General features: G+C 42.7%; 1 protein-coding gene across 1 annotated transcript in view; it reads right to left on the reverse strand.

The window, feature by feature from the left end:
• The window catches only part of LOC136691343 (contactin-4), a 182,433-nt gene that overhangs the window by 83,208 nt on the left and 77,313 nt on the right, over nucleotides 1-21,912 (reverse strand). Inside the window, exon 2 of the mRNA XM_066663872.1 lies at nucleotides 7,179-7,331. Within this exon, the coding sequence (XP_066519969.1) occupies nucleotides 7,179-7,233 (55 nt within the window). The 5' untranslated portion in view covers nucleotides 7,234-7,331. The remainder of the gene's footprint in view (nucleotides 1-7,178; nucleotides 7,332-21,912) is intronic.

A 21,912-nucleotide genomic window follows, 5' to 3' on the forward strand; every position in this document is an offset into this window, starting at 1 on the left:
ATAAACAAGATCAAGACCTCTGTGTTGAAGGTATAGGCCTCAAAGGCTTTGGACATTGCAGTGGAACAGGGGGATGGACAGTAGATGGATGTTAGATGGACAGTAAGTGGCTTTTTAAATCAATATTCAACCGCTTGTGGAAATCGTGTAGGCACTTGGTGATGAATTCATTGAGCATTTGGTGTTATAAAATGCAAGCTTATTGATGCACAAATCCAATGTAATCCCCTCACAAAAGCCCAGCCTAGTGTGTAGACCCCCTGTCGCTTCTAGAGTGTGTCCAAAAGTATCCAGACAGCCCTTGTAATGAGTGAATCCAGCTGTGGAATTTAATTCATTCAAATCACAAAAAAAAAGTGTGATTCACAGCTCCAGGGACCTGGAGGTTGTGGGTCCGAGCCCTGTTCTAGGGTGACTGTATGTGAGGAGTGTGGTGTGTTCTCCCTGTGTCTGCGTGGGTTTCCTCGGGGTGACTGTCTGTGAGGAGTGTGGTGTGTTCGCCCTGTGTCTGCGTGGGTTTCCTCGGGGTGATTGTCTGTGAGGAATGTGGTGTGTTCTCCCTGTGTCTGCGTGGGTTTCCTCCGGGTGACTGTCTGTGAGGAGTGTGGTGTGTTCTCCCTGTGTCTGCATGGGTTTCCTCCGTGTGACTGTCTGTGAGGAGTGTGGTGTGTTCTCCCTGTGTCTGCGTGGGTTTCCTGCTCCGGGTGACTGTCTGTGAGGAGTGTGGTGTGTTCTCCCTGTGTCTGCATGGGTTTCCTCCGGGTGACTGTCTGTGAGGAGTGTGGTGTGTTCTTCCTGTGTCTGCGTGGGTTTCCTCCGTGTGACTGTCTGTGAGGAGTGTGGTGTGTTCTCCCTGTGTCTGCGTGGGTTTCCTCCAGGTGACTGTCTGTGAGGAGTGTGGTGTGTTCTCCCTGTGTCTGCGTGAGTTTCCTCCGGGTGCTCTGGGCGTTGGTAGGTGGATTGATGACTCAAAAGTGTCCATAGGTGTGAGTGTGTGAGTGAATATGTGAGTGTATGTCACCCTGTGAAGGACTGGCGCCCCCTCCAGACTGGCTCCGGACCCACCACGACCCTAAATTGGATGGGTGAATGAATGAATGAATGGTTTTAGTCAAGTTTAGTTGAAAGCACTGGGAGCTCTCACATAACGTCTCAGCTCTGAGCCGTCCTAGGCCTCCTCTCCACTGTCCAGAGTGCTGAAGCACGTGGGGCTGATCCATTCAGTACCCCGGCCAGTGATCACAGAGACACGTGTCAGTGGATTGAGGGTCTGACTTAACATTCACAGCCTTCCAGGACAGGGAGAGGGTTGTTAGCCTTGATTATTTCGTCTTTTTCAACTCTTTTCCTGTGTTGTCTCCTTATGCTGGTCTTACTGCAGCTCACTGCGGTATTCGTTGTGTTAATAAAGCACCTGCAAGAAAATTTTTGTCTATGGAGTTTCAGACTGTTTGGCCACACACACATTGTGTGTCACAAAACATTTTAGTGTAGTTTTAATCCATTAAACTGGAAATAAAGAAAAAAAACACCAAGAGCCTAATTTAATTATGATTTTATAGGTTTTACTATTTTACAATTATTACTTATTACAAATTTTCTTAAACAAAGTTTTAAAAGTTATGTATCATTTAAAAACGTGTTAACATCCAAAATTATGGAAGGAATATGTCCATGTTTTTATTCAAATACAGCAGCCTAGGTCACTCTATTCAGATTCAGGCAACATTTAGAGGGCTCTAAAGCCTGTGTATACTGTGGAGCAGCTGCACATGACCCTATGGTAAGTATGTCCAATGCCAAGAGTAGGTTAGAAAGGTATAAAGCCCCCAACATTGGGCTGATGGAGCTCCATTCTGTACATTTGCGATCCGTGGTAATGGTGTAAAAATCTTATAATTGAAAATGGCTAAATTCCATCAACCCCTCACAGCAATGCAAGTGCACACAGCATGCGGTGTAGCCTGGGAAAGCAGTGATTTTCTCCTGTTCATCCACCCTCCTCCTCCGTATGAATCACCCGCTCTTTCTCTACGGGCGGACGAACCTGTTTTTTACAGGTCCCTGACCTTGACAAGGACAAAGCGAAGTGCTCCCTCCCGCATCATCAGGCTAATGGAAATGGCCAGGCCCGTTTGCCTGGGGTGAGGGACTCACGTCTCCTCGCTCGGCAGGAGGCTCCCGCACTCGTCTCTTTTCTTCTCTCCCCCCTTCCTTCCTCTTTTATATGTCCTTTAAACGAAGGGAATTAATGATCCGTTCAGAGCGGGCCCCTCATCATGGGAAAGACACTTCCCCGGCTCCTGATTGGTTGAGGCCATGGACTCCTCGTCTTCTAAGTATGCCTCCGACATGGAGGTACAGGCTGTAGATGTGGATTAAGAGAACACCCCTTGGAGCTTTAACGGCATTCGGCCATGTCCTTAAGTAATTTGATGGTGATGTGATAAAGCAATTAAACACAAGAGCGAGGGACTTCACATAAGGTGGTCTCCGTTATTAGCACATGCTGTTTTATATATATATATATATATATATATATATATATATATATATATATATATTTTAATACTATAAAAGAGCTCTAGTGACCACTGCAGTTACACTATGTGACCAAAAGTGTGAGGACACCCTGCCCAAACAACATTAGATTTCTTGTCTGGAGATTTATTGGGTTTGTTCCCTGTTTCTGACACCATTCTAGTGGGAAAGCTTTAGATCAGGTGCTGGAACACTGCTGTGAGAATTTGATTGCATTCAGCCATTAAACAGTAGTGAGGTTAGGTGTAGAATGTAGGACACCGTATGAACCTGAGAATGTAAACAAGACTATAATATGTTTAATTCACGTGCTTGTGTGTATTAATTTATATGTATTAATTAAATATGTTATAGTCTTTTATTTTCTGCATTTGGGGCATATCTTGTAAGATGTGAAACCAAGCATATATCTAAGCGCAGTTGATGAATCAGCTTCAGTGTATGAAATCAAGCTCCGCCCACCAGCACCTGATTCATGTGTTGCATGACTTTATGTCCTATCCGCGATTATTAGCGATATTGTCTCGTTCTGTTCATTTTATTCTTATTATAAATTACATTTATTCATTAACACATTAAGCTTATGTAACTCTTATCCCAGTGAGGGACATGGTCCAGATCCTACTCAGAATGGTCCTTAGTCCATCGCAGTGTAATATATGTTTATATCATCGATTATTTAATACAAATCAGGCATTTTCTCCTACTGTCAAACTGCTGCACTCAAAACTGACATGAACTCAAGCCAGACGAGTGTTTAATCACAGGGATTGTCAAAGATAAAAGTGATGAAGTTCAAAGGATGGACAGGAATAGTTGTATGTGCTCATTTTATAAATGGATTGAAGTGTATGCAATCATAGGGAATGAGGGCCAATAACTGGTATTTTATTCAATTATGGATATGGTAATAAATTACTGCAGTTGTCAGATTAATAATAGCAACAGCTGCCCAGTTAATTCAAGTAAAGCAGGATTCCATATTTAAAAAAATACAAACTCAAATGATAGAAATCTGACTTTAAGAAAACCCAATCCAACATTTTTATCTGCGTCTCTGTTTTAACACAAATTTGCTGATGTTCAGAGATGAAACCACGTAATAAACCTGTCAAATTAGCTTCAGACAGCATTATATGCAAATGACAGGAACTTGAGTGAGCAGCCAGCGTCTAATCTAGGCTCGCAGACGTTTAATTAAGTGTCATCAATATCTATTTTATTTCATCAGCCGTCTAATTCTGCACATATCAGACAGACAATGGGAAAAAAGTCTGTATACAGTCGGCCCAATCACTTAGCAATCAGCTAACTACTCAGATCTTCTATCTATGCTAATATACCATGCATAATTTAATACCTTTAAGCCAGAGTGAGTCCAATCCTGGAGCTATTTTACATGCAAATTAAGCACTGCCTGCCTAATCAATTTATATCTCTCAAAAAAAAAATCTAATCCTGTTGAGAGTCAAATCAATATATGTTGGAAAAAAATGGCCATTCAGAAATGAAACAAACAGCATTATCACTGATCATCTCTTCCGTTCATTATTCCACTGTTTTCCTGAGCAGGGTTTGATTATCTTCTAGGAGATAAGTGCATGTGAACACACACCCTCTGGACTGCACCAACAGGGCCATGAAACTAAATTACTGTTCAACTTTGGACTAATACTTCAAGTGGGGTTTAAATGAACAAAGCAGGATTCCTTGCTCAGCTTAAGATCAGCTCAGTTTTATCCTGTATCACTGTTTACCTGCTACATCACCATAGCAACTTCCACTGAGAAGTTCAAGATTTTAACTCATAAACAGCTTTTTCCAATACATCTGTGTTGTGTCTGAAACTGTGCCCTATTCACTATATAGTGCACTATTTAGGGGTTCCAAAGTTTTGTAGCGGTGTTCGAAAAACATTGTAAAAACAATTTTCAGTAGGGTAGGGTGCAGGTCCTATATCTTGTATCTCCTCTTGGAACTCCATGGACTATGGGATCTCCTCTGGCTGCAGACAGCAGGTTGAAGCCGAACACTAGTGAACTGCCACCGGGGCTAACGGTGTTCCCAACAAACTCCCCCTTCACTCTCTGCAGCCAGAGCCAGGGTGAGGTGATGGTGCTCTCCGTGTCCTAGTGGCCTTTCTTTCTTAGAGTGGCTCTCACCTTCTCCTTGGCTTTCATATCAAGGAGAGACACTGAGGGCTGCCTCAGAGCACAGAGGACAGATAAGGAGATAGGTTCACTACAATAATAAATAAATACATACAAATAAATGCCGTGCCCAGTTTTGACCACAAAAAAAAAAAAAAAAAAAAGAAAAAACTCATTGCGTCATTAATTCTGGCCACAAATTCAGACAAATCCCAGCTTGAGGCATAAACTTCATCCTTCTTTTATTTCTTTAATAAACACTAGTTATTGGTGGAATTGGGATGAAAGCTATTTCTTTCTTTAGGCCCCTACCCCTTGGTTTTGAGCTTTACCTTGACCCTTGGAACTAAGTTACACTGTGTAGTGGTTAAAAATCTTCCCGCACAAAACAGGACAGCGCTTCAAGGACCTGATACGTCATCAGAGCACAAAAAAAAAAAAAAAGCTGTGACTACAGTCTGCAGCAATATCAGAGCTTCTGGGCGTTAACATAGTTACATTTAGGGCATTATGCCTCCAAAAGCATTTCACAATTCAACACCTTTTTGTTTGAAACATCCCATTCCACCTTAAATTTTGCAGAAACCACAGGGGTTAAGATATAATTGCTTTGCCATTTAAGGCGGAATAGGAACGTGAAAGATATTAGCTAAATATTAGCATGGCTCTACCCCTCTTCCACAATAAGAATTGAGACACCCCTAACCTTAGGGAAAACAAAGGTGTAGAGCTAAAGGCTAAGGGGTGAAATGAGATTCCCTCTTGGTGCAGACCACCCTCAGTTCCACTCTGGGCTCTGCTCCATATCCGAGAGACTAAAGCATACAGGATGAAGCTCTAACGTTAGCAGAAACACGTCGACTGTGTGTGAAGAGGCCGTGCGGCTCTCTCTGCTTTGATAAAGCCAAAGCTGGGCGTTAGGCAGGTTGTTAGCCTGAGGCAAAGGGTTATGAGGCCTTGTGTTACACAGTTACATCATGAGGACCGACAAAGCCTGTGGATCCATGTTCTCTAACCACCTACTTTAACGGCTCAATGCAAATGCCCTGCAAACACAGTGTGGTGACTATAAGGAGCAGAGCAGTGAGGGAGCACATCTGCACGCTTAAATAGGGCACCTGCCACTTCCAGATTGCACGTCCCTTTCAGCATCGAAGCGCGAGCTGAGACTTCAGCAAAGAACAAGGGCATCTTTATAGAAACAAACACTCACAGGGGGCCAGGCCTCGGGACCAGCAGCCTGCTGATCACAGCACAGTGTACAGTACAGTGAAGTGCTCAGGGACCAACTGTTAAATACCGTTACCCAGCCAGGTGGGGTGATGCCGTTTTAAGTCCAGACATCTGGGATGTTTATGATCCATTCACAGTAGATAAGAAATCTCACAGTAAATCTACATACTTTAAATTAATGCCATTTAAATGGGCCATATTCTCCCCCTTCGACACAAGAGAACACAGTTCTAGGTCTTAATGATATGTCTGTTGGCCTGCTTTGGTCAAAATACCACAAGGATCAAACCTCACAGCAGCGTTCTCCCACTGTCTAAAGAGGTCTGTTCAGAAACCTGCTTTTAGCGCCTGTTCCTTTAAATGCTAATGAGCTGCTCACTGTTCACCCCGACCCCAAGCGCACAGCAGTGAGGAGCGAGGAGCAGAAGCTCTGGTTTTTAGCTGTTTTTGCTCTGTTCTCTTTCTCCTCCGTTCTTGTTTTCTCAGTTTATACTCAGTGTTCTTATTATTCCAAGCTCTTTGTGTTTGTTTTGCTGTGTTTAACCTCGTCTTTGCGCGCTCACATAAACACGAGCCCAGCGCTGTGATTGGACAGACTCAGAAGAGGGGGCGGGGTGATTCTAAAGTCTCTGTACTTGACGTCAGAAGCGGAGAAGAATCAGAACGACTCGTGTTAGCCCATGTTTTCAGAATTAGGCAGATCACAGAAAACTAACTGGGTGGGTCTTGTTTCACAGTGTGTGAGTTAAAAGGCTACAGATAATGTACAAGTGTAATTTTTGAACTTTTATAATATTAACAGAAAATTCTGAGCTGGTAAATGAGGGTTGAGAGAGTAAGAGATTCATATGTGGATCAGTTTTGACTGTTGATATTATACTGAGCTCATGCTGATGTGGGACTGACTGAAGTCTACAGCTTCCTTCGCACTAGTGCTCTCTGTGTGACACGCCGGGAATCCAGAACTGGGAAATCCTACTCAAATGCTCTTTTTCTGTTGTTTTGAAAGAAATTCCAACCAAGACTCCTCCACTCTGTGTTACATACAAATCAGCGGCGCACATTAATCTGAGTTTGGGAGGAAACACTCCATGAAGACGTAATAAAAGGGGAGGAATGGCTGCTGGGGCGAGAGACGGAGCGTCTTTGATGAGGAGCAGAAGAAACAGATGAGACGGAGGGGGGGAATACGCCCTGAAGTGGGAGCTATGCAGATCAGGTGGAGCATCAAAGGCGACTCGGGGGAGAGCGTACCTGCCAGGTAGCACCTGAGTGACAGCAGGATTAAGAGTTCCCATGGCAACAACATCTTCGTCTTCCAAGGTCACAATTTCGGCTTTATTCCCATCCAACCGCTGTTCTTCCCTCTCGTCTCTGAGATATCCCGCAGAACTTGGCTCTCCAGAACTGTAGAAGAATAGAGAAGGACGGAGAGAGTGGGAGAGAGAGAGAGAGAGAGAGAGAGAGAGAGAGAGAGAGAGAGAGAGAAATACAGAGATGGAGAGAGAGACAGAGAGAGAAAATGAGGTAGAGACAGAGAGAGAGAGTGAGAGAGAGAGAGAGAGAGAGAATATGAGGGAAAGATGGAAAGAGAGAGAGAGAGAGAGAGAGAGAGAGAGAGAGAATGAATGAGGGAAAGATGGAAAGAGAGAGAGAGAGAGAGAGAGAGAGAGAGAGAGAGAGAGAGAGAAGGGAAGAAAGAGGAAAAAAAGATGACAGTGAGCTGGTGCAGGAGTACATGCACAGAGAGTGTGCCGGAGATCTGGCAGCAGAGCTGGAACTTGAGGAAAATCAGTGGGACATTAATAATTCATTCGCCCAAATAAGCGGAGGAAGGATCTCATGCCTCGAGGCTCACAGCTGATCCACTGCAGCTGATATTTAGTGCACACACACACACACACATACACACACACACACACACACACACACACACAGCTACTACACTCCACATAGAGAGAGAGAGAGAGAGAGAGAGAGAGAGAGAGAAACCTGCAGTGGCTCGCAGCTGCAACATCTGAACACACAAGCCGCTGCCAAAGGCAGTATTTGGATTGCGCTAAAAGTATTGGTTCTACGCACTCTACACGCTCAGACTGCAAAACAGTGACAGCAGGTCTATCTCCAAACAAGATTATGATTCGTTAATGGTTAGAAATTTACTAGAAATTTGTAAACATATACACTGCTTATGTAAAGTTTTAAATGTACACACACACACACTACTTTAAAATGCGCCTTTTACTGACACTGGTGTTAATTTGCACACTCTGCATTAATCATCTGCATAGAAAAAAAATAAATAAATCATAAAAGAATGCGAGGCTCTGGAGCAGCTTCACATGAGCCTGAGATCAACTTGCTCAAAGCCAAAACTCCAGCAGCACTGCTGTGTCTGATCCACTATACACCAGCACAACAAACACTAACACACCACCACCACGTCAGTGTCACTGCAGCGCTGAGAATGATCCACCACCACATCACACCTGCTCTGTGGGGGTCCTGAGTGCTGAAGAACAGGGGGAAATAGGGCTGACAAGGTATGCAGAGCAACAGATGGACTACAGTCTGTAACTGCAGAACTACTAAATGCTCCTGTACAGTCAGTGGACCTCATAAACAAGGTTGCTGAAATGTTATGGCACCACATACATTCACTAACCATATGTTGTATATCCACATCAGCCATTTTCATATTTAGTAATGGAGATCTGAACGGAAAGTGAATGTGTTATTATTACGATTGAATCCCTTGTTTAGTGCATATGTACATTAATTTGGGGATTTGGAGCCCACCAACCCACACACTGTGAAACAAGACCCACCCGGTCAGTTTTCTGTGTGCTGCCCAAGTCAGAAATCACGGGATAAAACGGGACGTTTTGATTCTGCTCCGCTTCTGACGTCAAATGCAGAGACATTAGAATTGCTCTGCCCCCTTGTCTGAGTCTGTCCAATCACAGCACTGGGCCCTCTTTTATGTGAGAGTGTGAAGACCAGGTTAAACTCAGCAAAACAGAGAAAACAAGAACGAAGAAGAAAGAGAACAGAGTGAAAACGGCTAAAAAACAGAACTTCTGCTCCTCACTCCTCACTGCTGTGCGCTCGGGGTCAGGGTGAACAGCGAGCGGCTCATTATCATTTAAAAGAACAGGAGCTGAAAGCGGGCGTTCTGAACAGGGCTGTTTACACAGGGGGAGAACACTGCTGTGGGGTTTGGTCTTTGTGGTATTTTGACCAAAGCAGGGCAGATGTTTCATTAAAAACCAGAACTGTGTTCACGAATGAAAAAAGGAGAATGCTAAATATAGGGTGACCAGACGTCCTCTTTTACCTGGACATGTCCTCTTTTTTAGACTTAAAAATATGTCCAGGCGGAATTTCACAAACGTCCGGGATTTTGTTTTTCTAGAGCTTACATAGAACTTCGAGAAGCGTTTCGTTCACAAACTAGTCCCGCCCTCCCCTACTCCGATTGGTTCACTTGAGTGAGAAGGGGGCGTGGTGAAGTAGCCTAAAATCTTCAGATTGCACGGTCTGACTGTAGAGCTACCGTTATTGGTCGATAACCTTCTCTGTAAACATTTAATTGGTCAGTCTGCACGGCAATAGTCCTTGTTTACGTCAGGCAAAGCCCCCCCCCACCAAGACGTGTCCTCTTTTTCACCATCTCAGATCTGGTCATTCTACTAAATAAGCCAAATTTAATTTGCAGAAAAGCTTGCTGTGTATGGGTTACACACCACATTCACAAGGATAAAAACTTTGCAAGATTTTACATAATGTTCCTCCAGTCTGCCTCCGCCAGACATCTCCTCTTTCACTTACATTTATAGTAGAGAATTTCTGTCAGAGATAATATTATCGCATGGTTAGCACTTTCTCTCCTCTGAATCAAAATATTCTAAATCTTCTCCTGCTGTGAAGGAACTGGGGAGCAGAGGAAAAGTGGTATTGATAAACTCTTTGTCAAAAAGAGAAAGATTGAAGTGGACAAAGCGAACAAATCCATCACTGACCACACAGTCTCTACACTTTAGCTGCTTCTGACCTGCTTCTTTTGTGAAATGAAATGTGAAACAAGCTTTTTGTGCACAGACCACACCCAAAACTGAGCTTCAAAGAGTGAAAGGTAAACCCTGTGGAAGTTCAGAAGGAGTTTTCATCAGTGGACACGGATGCGGTGGGTGCAACAGTGTCCTGCAGGTGGCGTCCTGCGTCCTCTGATGAAGGACTAGAGGACAGCCAACACACACTGTGCAGTGACAGATGAGCTACTGTCTCTGACTTTACATCTACAAGGTGGACCAACGAGGGAGGAGTGTCTCACAGAGTGGACAGTGAGTGGACACAGGGTTTAAAAACTCCAGCAGCACTGCTGTGTCTGATCCACTCTACACCAGCACAACACACACTAACACACCACCACCACGTCAGTGTCACTGCAGCGCTGAGAATGATTCACCACCACATCACACCTGCTCTGTGGGGGTCCTGAGCGCTGAAAATCATGGAGAATGTGGGCTAAGAAAGTATGCAAAGCAACAGATGGACTACAGTCTATACCTGTAGAACCGCAAAGTGCTCCTGTGTGGCTATTGGAGCTGAGTGAGGGTAGAGAACCCCAGGTTATTGGAGTTTGAGAGCTCTACCCTAAAGACTATAATTACAGCCTGTGATAAATGGCATTATGATATTGTTGAGTAACAGAAAGTCAAGGTGACGGAACGTCTTGAAGATGATGAGCTCTTCCCATTCAGACGAGCGGTGAGAACATTATCAGTGCCTGTTCCCACCGAACATTTGACCTGATAAGGCTCTTCACAGGAGGGCAAAATGTCCTCAAGATAATATCCCACCTTCTCGAGTTACAGCTATTAGACTCAAAGCTCTGGAAGACTGCAAAACCTCACAGTCTCAGTGCTATGCTTCCTCTTTAATAATGAGCACCACTGCAGTACAGCCCACCTGGGGCCAACATCCCATTGTTCAAAATGTCTGCATAATTACATCATTTAATATGCAAACACAGTGAGGAGATGTGGGTTTGGTTTGGTGCTAAATGTTGTTGAGGAACGTACTGAGACAGAACTGTTCACGGAGGTAGTTAATGGAACCAGACGTCTGCTTCACACGCATATGAACTTGAGTGACACCCCATTCTTAATCATTAGGGTTTAATATGATGTTGGCCCAACTTATGCAGCTATAACAGCCTCAATTCATTTCTGAAGGCTTTCTAAAGGTGTTCTATTGGGTTGAGGTCAAACCTTGCTTTGTGCACTGGTGCACAGTCCTTAAACTCTCCCTACAAAGTTGGGAGCATGAAATGGTCCAAAATCTCTGGGTATGCTGAAGCATTAAGAGTTCCTTTTACTGGAACTAAAGGCCGAGCCCAACTCCTGAAAAACAACCTCACGCCATAATCCCAACAAAGTTTATACTTGGCACAATGCAGTCAGACAAGTACCATTCTCCTGGCAACCACCAAACCCAGACTCGTCCATCGAATCGCCAGACAGAAAAGCGTCTAGAGTCCGGTGGCGACGTGATTTATATCACTGCATCCGACCCGAACAGTAGCTGAAAGCGGGCGTTCTGAACAGGGCTGTTTAGACAGGGGTAGAACACTGCTGTGGGGTTTGATCCTTGTGGTATTTTGACCAAAACAGGTCACAGATGTTTCATTAAGACACAAAACTGTGTCGACTCGTGGAGAAGGGGGTGAATATGTAGTTCTGAGGGAAATGAAATATCCACAGTGAAGAAAATCAGGCCTCAATCTTTTCAGAAAGTACACTCAATTTAATACACAAGATTCATGTATAACACACACACACACACACACACACACACTTCACAGCTGTATAAAATCAAGAGAGAGAGAGCCATCCTCTCTAGCGGCTTGGGCACAGAAACTTCTATCAGGACTTCAAAGCTTTTGGCCATTGTTCCTCATCCTTTTCACCACCGACCGCATCCCAGAGATCATTGAGCAGAAAATGAAAAGAATGACCAGGAAAGAAAAATGAGCCAGGATCATGATCGGAGATGGAGGGACAGATTAAATTAGATGAGATTGATTATGTTCCTGTATTATCTGCTCGCAGGGACCACGAGGGCTGACCTTCAAATTCTCCATCATTTCAGTCATGGCTATTGATTCACAGACTATTTTTTTTTTCAACCTCATGCTTTTTCTTCTCCTGTTTTTATTTATTTATTTTTTTTTTGTGGGTTGTTTATTTGTTGCGGTGCCCTACTGGACCCATGGCCACTGTGAGTCTCAATCAACTCTGGGAGGACCAGTCGATAAGCGGATATTTGGTTGACGACCCCGTGAAAGGCGCGCTCTTGATGCATGAGTGGCGAGGAGCTGAAATGGATGCTGAAACTGAAGCCAGTGTGACTTGGGAGAACTTCCTTTGACCTCGCGGCTGGAGCTCAGAGGAACTCTACCCTCACTGACAACACTGCATTTAATCAATCTCTCCAGGAGCGATGCAACATGAAGAAGAGCTCGCAAAAGAGCATCTGACCGACTGGGTCAGACTGAGTATTAGTGCCACAAAATGAACAGAGACAATAGGCAGCTGCTCCAGAACACCCCAATGAATTTAGTGTTTTGATGTGGTGTGTGTGTGTGTGTAGTCTAGATATTCATCATGTTGTGGGGAGCAAAATCTGCTTGTACACTCACATGTTGCATGACATAAATCATTACATTCTCAGGTGCAGATGAAAGTTAGGGTAGTTGTAGTTATATTCAAAGTCAGGGAAAGTCTCCACTAAATGAATGGAAGTCTATGTAATGTCCCCCTAAACCATGGAGACAGGACTGTGTGTTTCTGTCTCTCTGTGTGTGTGTATGTGTGTGTGTGTGTGTGTGTGTGTGTGTTTCTGTGTCCATAAAACAATGCTGCCTTCTCCTTTGAGTTCTTTAACCTGATCACACATTCATTCATTCATTCATTCATTCATTCATTCATTCATTCATTCATTCATTCATTGTCAGGTCAGGGTCATGGTGGGTCCAGAGCAGAGCACAAGTTTAGAACACACCCTGGAGGGGACTGAACACACTCACAATCATCACACAAATATTAGGTGTACAAATGAGTTTTAAAGTGTTTTTTTTATTATTATTATTTATTTATTTCTATTTCTGTAACTTACAATTATAATTCAAAACTCAAACATTCTCCAGCTCTTTTGTGATCGTACTGTAACTGATGTGTCATATTAAATATGAAAGTTGTCACTGTATGAAAAAAGAAACTAAATAAGTGTTACGCTACTTTCACGATTACTATCATCAAATCACCATTTTAAATCATCTAAACCAACATTCACATGTGCTTCTGTATTCAAAATGATCTGCAGTGTCTTACAGGATCAATAAAGTGTTGTCTTGTGTTATCTTGTCTTGCCTTATCCCCAAGAACAGAACAAATCGATCCCATTTTCGCTGCACATTTTCCTGATGGAACTCAAATGGAAACAAATTCAGTGACCAATAAATTCTACTCATTTGCTGTTTTCAAACTACTTCATTTTTAGTTTTTTTTTTTTTTTTTTTTTTTTTTTGAATGAAATGAGAATTGTCTTTCGTAGTGTTACACAACAGTTACCAGTTAATAGTAAGAGAAAGAAAAGCCTTAAAACATCACATGGAGGGAAAGATCTCCTGCAGTTACATGTGTGCACCAGAGAGGTCGCCACTTCCCCAAACCCTGTGCACTGTGCACAAATGGGTCATCTCCAAACTGTTCCCACAAAGTTGGGAGCATGAAATTGTCCAAAATCCCTTGTCTACTGAAGCATTAGGAGTTCCTTTCACGGGAACTAAGAGGTTCTCCTGAGCTGCCGGTTTTTACTGAAATCCACTTGTTTGTGTGTTTGGCTACTTAAACTTTTTGGATCATTATTTTACTAGAACAAAGAGCACTTTCAAAGCCATGCCCTCAATCACTACATCAATCCTCCCTCTCACAACACCAGCATCTTCCCATGACAGCTTTTGACCGTTTTTTTTTTTTTTCTTCTTCTTCTTTTTGTTCTGCAGACCTTTCTGTTCTCACTCACATCGTGGGGTTCCTGATGTGTCTCCGTACCTGTCTGTAGTGCTCTGTTTGAAACTGTCTGAAGTCCTTTCCTTCTTCTGCACTTTAAACCCTCACAGCATGCAGCTATGTTTTGTTTGCCCCTGGTCCAGCAATGAAACAGTGTTTTTTTTTTTTTATTTATTTATATTTTCTCTACTTATCAGGGTCAAAAGTAGTGATGCACTAGGACTAAAATTCTCAGTCAAACCACCGAGCAACACCTGACAAAACCTGATATTATACACAAATACAAACAAACAAGGAAGCTGAATAATTATTATTAGAGTATTACAGTGCTGCCACAACACATCCAACACTCAAAACAGGAACACATCTGGTAAACAGAAAACGTTACCACCATCACCGGAAAATATATTCCGATCAGCCATAAGATTTAAGCCACCACTTTGCTGCTACAGTCATTGTCAATTTGATCAACACAACTGAGCAAATCAGTGCAAGTTTAATGCTCACAGTATCTCCTCTGGCAAAACTCCAGCAGCACTGCTGTGTCTGATCCACTCTACACCAGCACAACACACAGTAACACACCATCACAACGTCAGTGTCACTGCAGCACTGAGAATGATCCACCACCACAACACACCTGCTCTGTGGGGGTCCTGAGCGCTGAAGAACAGGGGAAAAGAGGCAAATAATTTATGTATAGCAACACTCCTATAGTTTACGAAAAATAAACTGTTAAATAAAGTGTTAATGTCACTGCTTTAAAAGCAGTTCAAGAGCGGAGTAGAAGAGTGTCCAACTCTGCTGGTAGATTTCTGCTTTCTCTGCTCCAGCACTTCTGTTTCCACTCAGCAGTTAGTTACCAGGTTGTAATTGACGTATGAGCAGGAGAATGATCAAACTGTGCTGGAATCCAGCTCTGCAGGGTACCCCTGGTCTATAGAGCTGTTTTCTTCCTCACAGCTTCTTTGATGCAGCTCCATTTTTTCCTCCTTCCTCAGCTGCAGCAGTCTTCCATGACTGACTTTTCTTTCAATATATTCGGAAATGTGGATTTTCGCCATGTCCAATTTTTGTGGGTCTGAATATTTTTTTTTTCTCCCAGCATAAAAACTGCAAGTATTCTTTTTCTTATTTTTCCTATTTTTTTTTTTTTTCATATACTGAACAGAGCCTCCCAAAATCTCCCACCAAAGTTCTGTGATATATTCACTGTGTACATAACATATACCTCACCAACACAAAGAGCAATATCACTCCTGGTGTTATTACAGCAGGCTTGTCCAGAAACAGCAGCCAGATCAAAGATCCCATTCCGCACGGTTGCCTCATATTCATCTCTTCATCTTTAATTCAGAACTACTTCAGGACACAGAATAACTGCTTCGCTCCAGCCCCGTACTTTGGAGAGGGCTACACTTCACATGCATACAGTCATAAATCCTCCCATTCAACAAGAACACTCCACTGAAAAGATGCTCTAGTGGAGTGTATTGACATTATCCAGTTTTCTCCTCAACAGAAAAGGATCCGTAACCAATGTGCAATCTGCAAAACTCTGAAGAGGCCAGAGATGCTGCTCATACATATCATTTCTTCAGGTTGACGCAATTTATTTGTATAGAGCGTTTTACAACCTGATGGTGTCACAAAGCAGTTTCACAGAAACTGGGAATGAAAAACAAATATACATCGAATCTCCATGTGAGCCGTTAAAAAAGACGACATTTGCAGGAAAAACTCACTCAAAGCTGGAAGAAGGAACCAATACACACAGGGTTACATACTCCTCTGGTCAAACACTTTATGAAGAATAGAGCTTTAAATTAAAAATTGCAGGTAGGTTGTGTGTGTAGTGGAGGTCTGGATCACTGATCCAGAAGCAGCTGCATGATGATGACAGGGGCCACAGATGTGGTGTGATGGTACGGAGTGAAGCAGGTACTAGGAATGGAGGCTGATAACTGGTCTCAAGGCAGGTGAGCAGGAGCCTCCAGCAGCCTTCCATCAGTGGTCCCCAGACAGGAGGGCAGTCTAAAACAATGGCATCTCCCTGCTCCACTACAACAAACTTTGTGTGTGTAAGCACCAGCATTGCAGTTTACCACAATCCCCTCTGTCCCTCATCCCCTGGATCTTCAGCAAGGGGAAAGGTTCATTACTAAAAGCTACACTAAACAAGTAAGTTTTCAGCCAGGACCTGAAGACAGACTGTGTCCTGAACATTAACTGAAAGATTGTTCTAGAGTTGGGGAGCTATATATGAAAAAGTTCATCCACCTGCTGGAGTCTTCTGAATTCTGGGAACTAGTATAAAGTCTGCATCCTGTGATCTAAGTTGATGTGACTCTTTGTTTTAGCAAATGTATTCAGTGGCAAGACCATGAAGGGCATTGTGAGTCATTATAATAATCCTTTTATCAATATGAAATTTAACTTGAAATTATCTGAAATTTTCTTGTTTTAGTAAGGACCCTGGCTACAGCTTCTGGACTGGCACATGTTTACTGAGGTTGTTGCTGGAACATCCTGTGTTACAATAATCTAACCTGGAAGTAATTAAAACACGCACTAATTGTTCTGTGTCATGAAGGGCTAGGGCATTTCTTAATTCAGCAACATTTCGAAGATGAAGAAAAGCTGTCCTAGTAAAGTTACCTATGTTTTCATCAGATATTAGTTTGTGATTGATTAGGACACCAAGATTTTTGCTGCTGACCCAGGTGTGACAGAGAAATCTGCTGTATTTAACCTAAAGAGCTGTTCCAAACATCCTTTCTAAATTCTCTAAGAGGACAGTGTGGTCTATGGTATCAAAGGCACACTTACGTCGAGTAGAACAAGCAAAGACACACAATCTTGATCAGAGGCAAGAAGAAGATCATTTGTTACTTTAACAAGTGCTATCTCTGTGCTATGATATGATCTAAATCCAGATTGAAATTTTACATAGATGTCATTCCTATGTAGATAAGGACAGAGCAGTTGGGCTACAGCTTTTTCTAGGACCTTAGATATAAATGGCAGGTTAGAAATGTGCCTATAATCTGAAAGTACACAAGGATCATATTTGGGTCCTTAATCAAATGCTTAATGACTGCTAATTTAAAAGCTGTATGTATGTGACCAACATCAAGCGTATAATATTGTTACAAGTGGTTTAATTATAACTGGAAGTACTTCTTTAAGTAGGCTTGTTGGAAATTTGTTGAGTGCACGTGGATGTAAGTACATTTTGACTGTGATATAGCTCATTTAAAATGAGGTAATGATCTGAGGAAGAATAGTTAGGTTATATATGCAGGCACCCAGGGTCAAAACTAAATCAAGGGTATGATTACATTAATGTGTAGCCCCCATTACATTTTGGCTAAAGCCTAGAACTGATGACAATTATTTTTTAATGGATCATCTACATTGGAATCTACTGAGGAAGGGTGATCAGTCCGAGATCATAACCACCGCTCCTTATTCATCCCAAAAGCACTGAATAGATAACTCCTAACACTGGGTCTGATAACAGAGGAGTACGATTTATCCTCTTTAGCCCATGGTTTTCACTGAGCATGGTGATTTTAAGCTCATATGAAGCTGCTCTACCACGAGTCCATTAGAGATTCTTGTCTGTGTTTTGGTCGCTCATCCACACAAAACAGAGGTTTTGAAAAACACTCTTCAAGGTAGAGATATTTAAAATCTCAGTTGTCAGTGGTGTCATGTTTATGGGATAAAATGAAATTCAAAAACACTCATGTCACACAGCCTGTTTCTGGCTGAAATTCAAAGGAGCTGAAAGCTCCTCATTCCCTAAATAGTAAATTACAGAAGTCATAAAACTACAATGTATACACTGTTTATAACTAATGATGTATCACTATTTGACATCCAGACATATAAATACATGTAAACGATGCTGTATTAGAAATATATAATGCAATATTCAGATCTAGATTCAGTAAATCCATGACTTGCAGAGTGCACTGCATACGGATTAGGAATCAAAATCTATTTTAATGTCTCACATTTAGAGGTACTATAGCCCCCTACTGGACTGACATGATAATAATCTTGGTTTTTCTATGCATCCTACTCTAATTTAACCTACAGTATGAATACATCCGCTGTAGTGCAAATAATACATCCCTCAAGAGAACTGATTTAACAGAATTGTGTCCTGTGTGTGTCTTCACTCAGAACAATACCCAGCATGCATTGTATATGTAGATACAAATATTGCTAACCTCCCAACCCCTCCATGCAATGAAGCACCACTAAATACTGGAATATTCACTAGTGCCTAGAATAATACGTACAGATTTGGTATTTGGCTTCCGAACATTGGAGTTAGCTTCTGCATTAGAACTCTGTAAGAACCCAATTCAAACTGCCCACCCTCTAGTCTCCCTTCATAATCTCTCCCACCTTCAACATCCATCATCAGAAGTCGTTAACCTGGTAAATCAGACTCTGGAGATTACTGCAGGAGTAGACATGTTTACAACCAGTGTAACAATGGTTATATATTTTATTTCAGCCAGAATGCCCTTTAAGTCTGACCGAAGGATTTACGATCCGGCATGGTCATTCAACACTGTAACACTGGACCTTTCACTGAACAATATACTGCCACCATAAGCAAAATAAAACAAAGTAAAAAAGGCTATGTCTTCTACAGTTGAATACAAAAGGTCAGATCTGGTCAAGTGACATGTTTCATTGAATTTCTAACAGATGTGTTAACTCATTGTTGCTTTACTTACTTACTTTGTTAGACCTCTTTCACACCGTACAGTCAGGACTACCACAGAGCAGGTGTGATGTGGTGGTGGATCATTCTCAGCGCTGCAGTGACACTGACGTGGTGGTGGTGTGTTAGTGTGTGTTGTGCTGGTGCGAGTGGATCAGACACAGCAGTGCTGCTGGAGTTTTTAAACCCCTCAGTGTCTGGACTGAGAATAGTCCACCGACCAAAAACATCCAGCCGACAGCGTCCTGTGTCACTGATGAAGACTAGAGGACGACCGACGCAACAGATGAGCTACTGTCTCTGACTTTACATCTAAAAGGTGTTTGGACGCAGTGTTTAAAAAACCCAGCAGCACTATTTTTTTGTCATTTGTCAAGATCAATATCAGATGCCATTTGATGATTAGCAGCCAAGTTTACCGCATTCAACTGTAAGTTACTGCAAGAAGGATGACACTTTCTAAAGTAATACGAGTTGGTTGGTTGACCCTGAAGTCTGGCAGGAGTCTTACAACCTATTTCCTCAGGATGTCTAACAAGCCCCAGATGCCTGGAGTCATTAAGGTGGCACAAGGATGATCGATGCTGATTTGGGTTTGCTTCTGTCAGCTGTCGGCTCCTGAGAAAGACCGGCTGCCTCAGGTTTAGCTGCTTTAGCTCCACCCAAGCTCTGTGGGAGAGTTAAGAAAGGGGAGAAACAAGGCCCAGGCACATCGGTCCATAGCCAGATATGGCATGATAATATGTGTCAAGATGTAGTGCTAGACTGCCTGTGTGGAATTATCTCCTGACAAGAGACCGGCGCTCTGTTTTAATGATGCATGAGGTCCTGGACATCCTCTGGGACTGAGTGTTTCTTGGTCACCGTCCAGCAGGAATGTAAAAAAAAAAAAAAAAATAGAAATACAAAAGTGGTTGATCACGATCCTGCCGTGATTAATTTATATACCAGGCGAGAAATACAATGGTAATAATTCTTGTGCCCAGCGGATAGCAGTCGCAGGTGGTAGAAATACGGAGTGGGATGAAGTCTGGCTAATGGTGCCTGCAAGGGAAGCGATCTGTCAGGGATAATCTCCAATAATACTGGGACATGGATAATGTGCTCCCCCACCCCTCATCCCTCCTTCCACTGGCTGCAGATGAAGAGATTGCACTGCAGTCGTTTTGAAAGTGGGTGCGCACGGTCATGTTGGCATGCTGCTTGGGCTGAAAAGTGCACCCACAAAATCCTGTTGAGAAACAGCCCTGTGATTCAGAGTGAATCACGCCATGATTCAGAAAGAGTCAACGTTTCGTCTGCATCAGCTGCCAAAGCCTTTTCTGGCGTAAAAACAGAAGCTAAAAGGAGAGATCATATCGTGCCAGTATTGAAAAATCGATGCTAGTTATCCTGTCAAATGTAGAATTGATTTTATATCCCTTTACTGCTTTTTAAAAATCACCAGCCTAATGCCAACCTGAATCTCTCTGACATGCTCCAAAGATACTCTGCAAATGAGATCTGCAACTGAAAGCTGTTTATGTGTTAAATAACACACAGACAAGCTTCCTTCACTTCTTCAATCCCAAATGATGGAATAGGCTCCATGAATCTCTGAGGGTCAGTTTCAAACTCACAGCTGTGAACAGTTTCACGTTCACCCAGTCACTCACACACTCACACCTGTGGACAATTTCACACCGCCATTCCATCTACAAACATGCGTTTGGACTGCGGGAGGAAACCCGTACAGACAGCAGGAGAACACAAAAACAAAAGAAAAGTTAATGAGTCCATAACAAGAAACAAACAGAATAAATAAATAAACAAGACTAGAACACAAAGAAAAGTCTGCATCACAACAGCAAGGAAACAAACATGTCCTGCAAAGACAACTCTAACAGAGACACAACACACCTGAGAGAAATGAGTGGAGGGCGTGGTCAGATGGACAACAGACAGGTGGGCAAGATATATGGGCGGTGTTAATGGAGGGGCCAAACCTTTTGCAGGTTTTCTTTTGTTTCCCTTTGGGTAAGAGCTATAATATTACAAAGGTGAAATTTCATTATGAGTGAAATTTAATTGTATGAAGAGTCCTGTATGAGGTAGCTACAGATTTAAATCGAAGAGGAGGAATCTGACGAATGTGTCGCTGTGTGTTTGTGCCACTTTCTCCCACTCGCTTGACCTTCACTTTACACTGAGATGCAGCACGGTGCCAAAGTATTATGCAATTCATCGCTGTCACGCTGTCACAAAGCAGGGGAGACCTCAAGGCCAAATCCCTGTAACTTTAGAATCAGTTCACACTGATATGCCAAGACTGAGCATAATCTACTGCAGAAATTATGAACTAATGAGTCCCACATGCTGAATTAGTTCAAGATACCACCAATAACAAAATGCCATCTGTCCAAACTATTACTATTCACCCCGACTTACCTAAAGCATCCTAGAGTCTTCTGAACTGGATAAATAGGTCACTGTACACCATTTAAAACACATATTTCAGTAAAAACTGTTTATAAATGTGGGTTCCTCATGTGTAATTTACTACAGGACCTGGGACCAAAATGTCATTGGTTTGAATCCCTTGACTGGCAGGAAAAATGGAAGTGGTGGAGGGAAGAACTAGTGTTGTCTCCTATTTCATCCTTACTCTCCTGCCTTCTGACATCCAGGTTTCAACGAGTATCTCTGCATTTCTCACTGACGTCTCGTCAACGGATGGCAGCCCATCACCTGAAACTCAACCCCAGCAAGACTGAGCTGTGTTACATCCCTGGAACTACAGGTTTTCACCATCTCCTCTGAAAACTTGCTGCTCACTTCATCAGCAGAAGTTGTGGATGACCAGGTATTGTTCTCATTTTGCAAACCTGTTCCTGAGAAATCCACCTTTTCTCTCCAGAGAAGCCTCTCAGAACCTCGTTCAGTCTCTCATAACACCAAGACTTGACTATTGCTGCTCTCGTCTGGCAGGTCTACCCATGCATATCATCAGGCCATTGCAACTGATCCTGCAGGTTCAGTCTCTTGATTCTTCTGCTGTGTAGCTGCATGCAGCAGACACAAAACCCTGACACAGGCCTACAATGTCCAAAACAGACCTACCTCTCTATACTTCATGGCTATGGTCAAAAATGATAAGCCTCATGAGCCTTTTGAGCTTCATGTACAG

This window comes from Hoplias malabaricus, chromosome 3 (genome assembly GCF_029633855.1).
Source record: "Hoplias malabaricus isolate fHopMal1 chromosome 3, fHopMal1.hap1, whole genome shotgun sequence".
Taxonomy (NCBI): domain Eukaryota; kingdom Metazoa; phylum Chordata; class Actinopteri; order Characiformes; family Erythrinidae; genus Hoplias; species Hoplias malabaricus.